Below are 10,342 nucleotides of genomic sequence, written 5' to 3' on the forward strand. Positions count from 1 at the left end.
CACACTGCTCTCAACAGCTCGGCCAGGGCTCACTGCTCTGGCATTCCCTCTCTCTCTAGATCATGTACTTAAATGGGCAAATTTGGAGCTATTCTTCTGTGTTAGGGAAGTTGAGTAATCAAGTGCACCTTAAGTTCATGTATTATTCTCTTGTCCTTGGTGCTTTCTCCTTTACCAAGTGTGATGTGAGACTTTTATGGAGAGGACCACTTTTATGTATGTGGTGTGGGAAGTTTGTGTCCACCCCCAGGGATCTCTGCATTTTGTAGATCATTTCTCTGCAAAGATTGAAGCAGAATCATGCAATGATTGTCTCGGTGTAAAATGTATTTCCAAAACCTCCAGCCTGTTTCTTGTGTTGCTGGAATTCAGAGTTCTGCCTCCCCTGTACATTAGACTTAGGTTCCTATTGCCAGTTCACTGAGTTGGATCCACCGCACACAAGACTATGGCAAACCAGAGCTCTCTTAGGAGCATGGCATCAAGTGTGGGTTAAACTTTGAGCATTTCAGTTGTCTCTGCTTTGGAAAATTTGTTAAACCGAACAGGAAATAAGGACACCAGAGTGGGGTAATTCATCAAGCAGTGGTGAGCCCTACACATCACGCTTCTCATCTAGACTCCCTTTCCCACAAAAGCTTGAACCAGATGATCTTTTGAGGTCCAGCTTGGGCTTTCTGTGGCTCTATGATTTTATGTGTACAGTGTAAGCAAAGACATCCAACTAACTAGAAGGAGGAAAAGAAGTTATGGTGAAGGTTTTCAAGGAAGCTCTCTGATATTAAAAGTCTCTGACACCTTAAGTTCTTCAGCATTTAATTGCATTTCTGCTGTCTCCATCAGTGGACACAGGTAGAAACCACTTTTCCCTGAGACCTCAGACAACATCTCCTCTCTTGCTGTGGTTTGGCAGAGCAAACAAAAGAGACTGTTCACCATCCATACACTTATCAAATACAAGTTAATTCCCACTCAACAGGTAAAGGAAAGCTGTTATCCCCCATCTGTGTGTTTTGGCTTTTCTCAGACCCAGACAGTTCTCAGTTACCAGGAATTCTGTGCTCAAGATTGCCTTTCATCTATGGAAACAAGCCGCAGGTTTCATTTGTCAGTAAAATACACCATTTGTGTTCCGTGGTGTACTTTATCATGAGCTGGGCATGGACATGGGATGTGGGTACTTATCTCCAGCTGGAATTCCATTTATCTCACCATTTAAGTATAGGGCACTTAAGATGAATTGAAGGACTCCCTGATGTGCCCAGAATGTCCTTAACACTGGGTGGTCTCAGAACAGTTCACTCTTTATTATATATTATATTAACATTAATGAAACATAGTAATTAATTATATTGACATTAGTTATAATGTATTAATTAAATCTACGATTTCTTCCTTTATAGAATCATAAAATAATTAGGGTTGGAAAGGACCTTAAGATCATCTAGTTCCAACCCCCCTGCCGTGGGCAGGGACACCTTACACTAAATCAGATCACCCAAGGCCTCATCTTTTGTGAAGCTGCAGCCTGGGGAGGGATTCCTCTTCATATTCAAAGATGCAGCTTGAGACCTTGATTCCCACCAGCTTCTTCTCTTTGAAAGGCACAAACAAATGCAATGAATCTTTTGTAACCTTTTCTCTGACTCTTTTTCCGCAAGCAAATGTAAAACTACACTTCCTCTTCCCTCCCACCCCAGCAGCTTTAATAAAGAGCTCACAGGTAAGAGTGAGGAATTTTATTAGAGCTGAAGGACAAGGTCAAAAATCTTGCAAAAAGATAAAAAAAAAGATATTATCAGTGACAAAAGTTATAACCAAGTAAAGCTGATTGGTATTTCCTGTGAGAAGAGGCCTGGAATAATTGAGGGTAAATTCTTCCTAGAGGAGGATAACAGCAAAATGTAATGAAGTTTGAGGTTGCTGATCCTCTTGGGTTCCTTCCAATGCAGATGTGATTTGGGGGAGTCTCTTTCTCATCCAATACTGTCATTGGCTTTTGTGCAGGGACAGTGTAAGAACCTACATAAAGTCATGAGGATTAGTGGGAAATCCCATTGTTTCAGTGCCCCATAAGCTTTCTCACTTGACATGAAATCTTCATGTCCTGGATAATACAACTCTTCTGTGTTGCCAGTGGTTGAAGAACCTTCTCCTGCACTTGATCAGAGCCTCCTTCACCTCCTTATTCCTCAGGCTGTAGATAAATGGGTTAAGCATGGGGTTGACCACAGCATAGAGGATGGAAGCCACCTTATCCAGGCTCCTGTGGCTAGATGGAGGTTGTAGGTACATGAAGAATGCTGACCCATATAACAAGGCAACAGCCATCAAATGGGAGGTGCAGGTATGGAAGGCTCTGGCCGTGCTCTGTGCTGGGCACACCCTCAGCACGTTGCGGATGATAGAGATGTAGGAGAGCAAAATGATAACGCTCGTACCCACTACGTTGATGGTGACGAAGGCAAAGATGAGCATCTCACTGCTGTGTGTGTCAGAGCACACGAGCTTTAGCACAGGAACAACGTCACAGAAGAAGTGGTCAATGCGGTTGGGACCACAGAAGGAACCTCCAAACGTGCACCATGTGCAGATGATGGCACTGAGGAAGGCAAATGCGTAGGATGATGCTACCAGCTGCCAGCAGACGCGTCTGGAGATGATGGTCACATAAAGCAGGGGCTGGCAGATAGCAACGTGCCGATCGTAGGCCATCATGGCCAGCAGGTGACACTCAATAACAGCAAAGTGTGTAAAGCTTTGAGACTGCATCATGCAGCCGGTAAAAGAAATGGTTTTGTCCTCTGATAACAGGTCTGCCAGCATCCTGGGGGAGATGACTGTGGAATAGCAGATGTCAATGAAGGCAAAATGGGAGAGGAAGAAGTACATGGGGGTCTGGAGGCTGGAAGACACCCGAACCAAGATGATAATGCCGAAGTTCCCCACCAAAATGACAATGTAATTCAGCAGAAACAACATGAACAGAGGGATCTGAGCACCCGGGCTGTCTGTAATTCCTGAAAGGATGAATTTAATCTGGGTTTGATTTCCTCCCATGATCTGGTGTTACCTGCTGAGGCAAAAGTAAGAGAAACATTTTTTTAAAAACGGAGATTCATTTTTGGACCATGTTTAACTACAGTCAATCACCACTGTAAGTGCCACATTTTGGTTGAATTCATATACTGTACTATATTTTTAACCCAAAATCGTATGGTTTTTGGTTTTCAGTTAGTGTATTTATAAGAGAACAGGAAGCACACTGAAGTAACAAATGGCATTTTTGGTTTTCTATGCTCTAACACTTAAAACGATGGATTTATTTAGGCACTTTTGGACCATATTTTAATCCAAACACTGACCAGTTTAATGCCACATTACTGTATATTCTACTATATTAACTAACCCAAATTATATATATTTTATGTTATTCAACTGAGGTATCTTGAAAAGAACATGGACTGCATTCAAGGCACAAATGCTATTTTCAGTGCTAGGACTCTTAAAACTATGAATTTATTCAAGCACATGTGTTTTCAGATTAAAGAAAAGAATTAGATCTTTCTTCACTTTCACTTTTCAGTATTCAGAGTTAATTTGGTCAGAAGACACCTGAAAACCTCATAGTAGTACATGTAATCCAGGGGGAAAGAAAGTCCAAGTCCTAGTGAAATCCATCTTACACATGAATAAACTGCACACATTTTCCCTTGGCTTTTAGTTATCATTCCAGTCACCAAATCACATTTATTAAACTATTTGAGATTATTCATAACAGATAAAATTCACATGATTTATACTTTTCTGAGCTCCAGCACACTGAAGCATCCTAAACCTATGAGCATTAAGCTGCTTGCATTAAAAAGGAGTGGATGTTACAACGTGCTGATTTGTTACTGACTCTATTAGTCAGTGACTATATTCTGCTGACAATCTGCAATGTTGCATTTCTTTATAACAAAATAAGATTCATCCTCATTTAACTCTTGAATAAATCAGTGCATCTTGCTTTAGCAGCCTCTGTAAAAGAAACACAACCTGCATCAGACATTGCTCCCTCTTATTATAAAAAGAACCCACATTGATAAGGCTGTCTTCTGACACAGCTTTCCCAAAGAGAACCTGAGGACATGAAGAAGAAATACCACTGCTTCAATGAAGGTGAGGCTCTGCTTTGTGTTGATGTTACCTCCTGTGACTTCCTTCTGCCACCGAGTGATGGGAGCCATGGGTTAATCCCCAAAGCAGCAGAGAACATCTACGTGCCGTCATCAGCTCTGTTAAGCACCCGATGTGAAGAGAGGTGAACTCCTTCAGACTCCAAGAGCCCAGCTTGTGGTGCTGAGGCTGTAAATACAGTTGCATGTGCTCTCCTGGGAGGAAGCCTTCAGGGCTGCTCGTGACTTACCTGAGGAAAACAAAGAGAAGCAAAAAGCAAAGGGTGTGAAATCACCTCTGAAAGGCATTGTGGTACTTGGGCATCTGAGAGACATGGAGTGGATGACCCAAGCCTGAGCACAGCTACACAGCAGCAGTGCTGAGCAGCTCATAGGATGCTTCTGGCATACTTGTGGACTATGCAAAGGTTTTGGTCTCACCTTGGCAACAGAATGAGGAGGGATTTAGAGACATTCCTGATCTTGCAGAGGGTCCCTAAATACAACAGGAAGTACAAGTGACTGCTTCTCTGGAGCTGCTGCTGTCCCTCTGTGCACACTTGCATGCCCAGTTTTCCAGCCCCAATAGGATTATCCACATGTACTGCCTGGATGGCCAACACCTGAGCTGGTGCTTTAGGGCTTCCACTGTATTGAAGGGTGAGAAATGGGCATTTGAAGCAGTGATGAATTGTCCCAGGGTGAGCTAATAGGCCTTTATTCACCTGAGCAGCCTCAGCTGGGGCTTCATCCCTACCCTCCACCCATTTACCCCTCATCTCTATTTAAGCTCAGACCAAGGTTTATGCACTATGCTTGAGAAATTCTGGTTTCCAGTTTAGCATTAGCTGTGCCCATCTATGGAATCCATTGATGGTGATCTGAGGTTGCTTGTGGACTTCCCTAGCAATTGCTGGACCTAAACTTGACCAGGAGATTGACTTGACCTGTGTTGGCTTGGTTTTGGACGTGCTTCATAGTCTCCAACTCACTTGATGCTCTGGAATCTTGGCTGAACTTGGCCTAGGTCTCTGTTCCTGCTCTACTTTTCCTGCTCAGGTACCATGGGATGGTCCCTGCACACAGTGGTGTTCTCCTTCGGTTCAATTTAGATAGATTAAGGAGACAACCCCCTGTGGCACTCCCCATGTTCCTGCAGAGTAGAACCCATTACCCTCTGCCCCCAACAGCCCAGCCACTGTTCACTGCTCTGGCAGTCCCTCTCCATCCAGACCATATCCCTGCATGGGCACAAGAGGAGATAGTCTATTCAGTGAGGGAATTAGAGTGATCAATTGAACTTTATGCTGGAGTGTTATTCTGCGGTCATTAGTATCACCTCCATTTTCCAAATATAATTGTAGAATAATGTTTTTGAGTAGGTGGGTAACACTGTGGTTTGGTAATGGGTTTCCAGTCTTAGTAAAAGCTCTTTGCAAACATCTCCTTGCTTAGTGGTAATGGTTATACTGGGACAAATATAAACATGTACAGAAGGAATGTCTAATATCTTATGTATTTATCCCCTCTCCTGACACAATCCTTTTTGGGGATGTATTTTATCCTATTTAAGAGATCAGCATAGACAATTTCAATAGGATATGCTCTATTTGTCTGTATTGTTGCCTTTCTAGTTCCCCTCAGCAATGACAAGGTGCAGGTTCTGTCTTTGAATGATTTCCTTGGAGAAAGGAACAAGAGGTAGGCACAATAATAGCTCAGCCTGAAAGAGGCTGGGTCTTCAACAGGAAACCAGAAGTGGCATCTCAGGTACTGTTTTGGGGGATGGTGGTGGAACTAGTTTTAAACTCCTCTCAAATGTCTGTGTTTGAGACACATGGTTATGTTATAAATCCTTTCTAAAAGGAAGTTTTACTTCCTGACCTTAATCTGACATGAAATCAGTTGCTTGGAAGTATTTGCTGTTTGCTTAAAATGTAATTTGAATGATAGAAATTAAAGGGGAAAGCACATTTTTAACAAGTCGCCAGTGAAGCTGGAAGAGAAGGAAAGATAAATTCATATGCCCGTCTGTCTCTTCTATGTATTTATTCTTATGAGATGAGAGCAGTTATTGAGATGCAGTTTAGCCCCCAAAGTAGCCACTAACCTTGTTATTAATCAGTTGTTTTTAATGAAAACCAACATATTGCTTTTATTTCTGAGCACTTAGACTAAGGAGCAACAAATGCAGATGCTGAGCTACCTGGGGTAATGAAAAGAGTCTCTGGGACATCCTCAACCTGAAAAGCAGCACGAAACTTAATATTCCTTTACTTTGTGTATTATCACAACAGTCAACCTGAGCTGCTCTTCCCTTAATGTGGAGAAAACTGCAGGCAGATGGAAACATAGTGAAGACCACGGTGATGTCCAAGGGAAAACTTGTTTTGTTGGCTTCAGACTTCCTTTGAAATCGGTGTGTGAAGGTAGAACATATATTCAAAGCTTGATCTAAGAGCTTGAGTGGTAGATGTAGTCAGTGACTCCCTGCATGGGCAGGTGGTTGTGGACCACCTAAGCATCCTGCCAAGGTGCCTGGCTGTGTTTCATTAGAGAATGTCTTCATTATCTACAGAGTACAGGATTAAACCCCACTAATAGTTAAGCAAGGGATTAAGCCATCATAACCAAGCCCACGGAAACCACCCTGCTGCCTGGGAGCTGGGAGCCTCTTGGACACTGATGGCCTGGGAAAACTGGACTACGGTGACAGAGTTTGTTTTCAAGGGGTTCACAGATTGCCTCGACTTCCAGGTTACCCTTTTGTGCTTTTCCTGCTCATCTATGTCACCACCGTGATAGGAAACCTTGGCATCATTGCTGCAGTCTGGCTCGATTCCCAGCTTCAGAGCCCCATGTACTTCTTCCTCAGCCACTTGTCCTTCTTGGATCTGTGCTACTCCTCCGTGGTGACACTCAAAATGCTGCTGAACCTCTTGTCTGAAAGGAAGACTATTTCTTTTGCTGGCTGCTTCCTGCAGCTCTATTTCTATGCTGCTTTTGCAATCACAGAGTGCTACCTCCTGGCTGGGATGGCGTATGATCGCTATGTTGCCATCTGCTACCCCCCCTTGCATTAACCCATCCTCATGTCCAAGAAGGTCTGTGTTTCCCTCTTAGCTGGGTCCTATGCAGTTGGGCTTTTTAGTTCAGCCATCTTCACAGGCTTTGCATTGAGGGTGTCCTTCTGTGGCCCCAATGTCATTGACCACTACTTCTGCGATGGGCCACCACTCTCAAAGTTGGCTTGCTCTGATACTTCCCTCAACCAAGTGTTGCTGTTTGCTTTTGGGGGCTTCAATGAGGTCACCACAATATCAGTCATCCTCATCTCCTATGGCCACATCCTCTTCACCGTCATGAGGACAGGCTCTGTGCTGGACAAAGCTTTTGGTACCTGTGTGTACCTGTTACAGGTTGAGTCAAACACTGTTGTTTGAAGTATTGCACTTATGTATCATTGTTAGATTAATCATCGTAGCTATTAGACTTGTTTATAGTTGTGTGATAAAACAGGTGAACAGAATAACCCATAATGCCTTGCTTGCACAAAGAAAAAGGGGGGAATTTTTGCAGAATGACTCTAAGAGCAGAACCATAGAGTTCTGGAGGACTGTGCAAGCAAGGCAGGGGGCGGCCCCCACAGGTGGCCAGAGACCGGACCTGGGAGGAGAATGTGGAGGAAGCTGTGTGGGGCTAACCAATACTGTTGTGCCAAGAAGGAGTGGCTGAATACCACTCCTATATATGTGTGAACTGCGTCACAAATAAAGGAGAAGTTGCTTATCACCCATATTGGGTTGGCTTGTCTGCTTCTCCTCGCCGCTTACAAATGGCGCCCAAACAGGGACGCGGACTACAGGGCCCCGGTAGCTGGGGACCCGGATTACAGGGCCCCGACTAGCGAGGACCCGGGATACAGGGCCCCGGTCGCTGGGGACCCGGGATACAGGGCCCCGGTCGACGGGGACCCGGATTACAGGGCCCCGGTCGACGGGGACCCGGATTACAGGGCCCCGGCCGACGGGGACCCGGATTACAGGGCCCCGACTAGCGGGGACCTGGATTACAGGGCCCCGGCTGACGGGGACCCGGGATACAGGGCCCTGACTAGCGGGGACCCGGATACAGGGCCCCGGCCGACGGGGACCCGGGATACAGGGCCCCGACTAGTGGGGACCCGGATACAGGGCCCCGGCCGACGGGGACCCGGAATACAGGGCCCCGGTTTAACGGGGACCCGGATACAGGGCCCCGGTCGATGGGGACCCGGGATACAGGGCCCCGGTCGACGGGGACCCGGAACGGCGAGTGAGCGGCGCCGGCGGCAGCGGCCGGGAAGCGTGGGCAATGCTGCTGCAGTGGCGTGACGGACCCGGGTGCTTCGGCTAACCGAAAGAATCCGCCGCTGGGGCGAACCAGACACTGCTGCGTCGGGATTCCGATCCGGAGACCAAGGTTACAGGACGACCCAGGAGAAGACGATCCGGAAAAGGCCGGCCATGAAAATGGACCGAGAGGTAGCCCTGGACTTATTACAGTGCTTTTTATAAAAGCGGGGAACTGAGCCCTGAACTTTTTACAGTGCTTTTTATAAAAGCAGGGAATTGAGCCTGAGACTCTAAAGCAGCTAGCAGGTCTAGTGGCTGTACGGAAGGCTAAGGGATTTTTTGTAGATCCTAATACAATATTTGAGGAGAGTGAGTGGCGAAAGTTTTGGTGATGAACTATTTGACTCAATGCTCAATGATAATAAAACGGCAAAGAAACTTGGTAAACCACAGAGAGAAGTAATAAACTGTATAAAAAGATACAAGGCGGAAAAGAAAACTGCCACGGTAGCAACGGAGAAACTAGGAACAGACGTCCCCGGTCGGTTGAAACTGGGGGAAGATTACAACTCGTTTCCCCCAACTCACGGGAGCACAGGGTTTCCCCCCCCCCCTTCCTTTTCTCCCCCTCCATCAGAAGGTGCCGCGGAGGAGGTGTAACCCCCTGCTCCCCCACCACCCCAGTTCCAAAAGTAGGGACTTTAAACAGCACAGAGAAAGTATATTAGAAGGTATACGCATGATGAATGTAGAGGAATCCAAAAGAAAGAGGGCGGTGCCTCGGCGCCGGATCGATTGCGGCGCCACTTTGAAGCACGCAGTAGAAAATAGGGATCATGCGCGAGCGGGAGATTTAAAGGAACCGCGAGCCTCTCCAGCCCACTATGCCCCAGAGTGGAAATTTTTAACTCAGTTATGGAGGAGCCAGGTCTGCAGATGGCTACATACCGAACGAGAGACATCTGACAAGAAAGACATAGCTGCGAACAACGGAGACCCTGAGTTCGGCCCAGGATAAGCCCCCGAATCCCCTGAATCTGAGCCAGATTTATATCCTCTGCTTCCAGACTCTGACTCTTTGTCTCCCAGGTCGGTCTGCTCAGACTCCGCTGGCCCTGGAGATGCTCAGCTGCAACAATGTTTAATCAAAGATGTGATCACTGGTGAATTTTCTGCAATGGGCCTCTCTGCATATCCTGTGTTTACTACACAGCAGGGGGCTAAAGAGTGGGAAGCTCTTGATCTCAAAATAGTTAAGGAGGCCTGACAAGCAGTGACCACCTATGCGTTAAAATCCTCTTATACTCAAGCTGTATATGTTATGAGTTTTTCTTGCAATTGACAGGGGGAGCCCATACAGTTTCTCTGTGATACCCATGTCCTAGAAGTTGGTAAAAATAAGTAAATAAGTATGTCCAGGTTTCTATAAACCTTTGGAGACCTTTGTAGATACTGCTGGCCACTTCTTCCAGCACAGCCTGGCCACCTGTGTGGGAATGAGTGTGCATTTTGGTCAGTATAAAAGCCCAAGCCTCATACGATGTGGGGGAGGCAGAGCCTCTGTGGGGACGCCCGCTAAGGTTGAGCCTGCCACCTCACACTGCAATGATGCTTCTCGGAGCTGGTTTGCTGTTAGTCTCCACAGGGTCCTTGTGCCATGTTCTGTATGTGGAACTGTAGTGGGAGTAATGATTGTCTGGATTTTGTGCTTCAAATATTGTAGTTGTGTGGTGTGTGCTTGTGGGATCCCATACGCGTGTGTGTGTGCGTGTGTTGAGGGCAGACGGTGTTCTGTGTGGTTTTTTTGGTGTTGGGTTCATGTAAAAGTTTTCAACGGGGAGCAGTTTA

General features: G+C 46.0%; 1 protein-coding gene and 1 pseudogene across 1 annotated transcript; one reads left to right on the forward strand and one right to left on the reverse strand.

The window, feature by feature from the left end:
- Positions 1-2,100: 2,100 nt before the first annotated feature.
- LOC130610803 (olfactory receptor 1038-like) lies at positions 2,101-3,060 on the reverse strand. Its single transcript, XM_057430908.1, has one exon. It carries the CDS (start codon positions 3,058-3,060, stop codon positions 2,101-2,103), a length of 960 nt encoding a protein of 319 aa, XP_057286891.1.
- Positions 3,061-6,845: 3,785 nt separating this feature from the next.
- Positions 6,846-7,556, forward strand: LOC130610804 (olfactory receptor 5F1-like; annotated as a pseudogene).
- The last annotated feature ends 2,786 nt before the right edge of the window (positions 7,557-10,342 follow it).

Source organism: Pezoporus wallicus, unplaced genomic scaffold (genome assembly GCF_028554395.1).
Source record: "Pezoporus wallicus isolate ANWC-B61680 ecotype Strahan unplaced genomic scaffold, APGP_CSIRO_Pwel_v1 contig_8318, whole genome shotgun sequence".
Classification (NCBI taxonomy): domain Eukaryota; kingdom Metazoa; phylum Chordata; class Aves; order Psittaciformes; family Psittacidae; genus Pezoporus; species Pezoporus wallicus.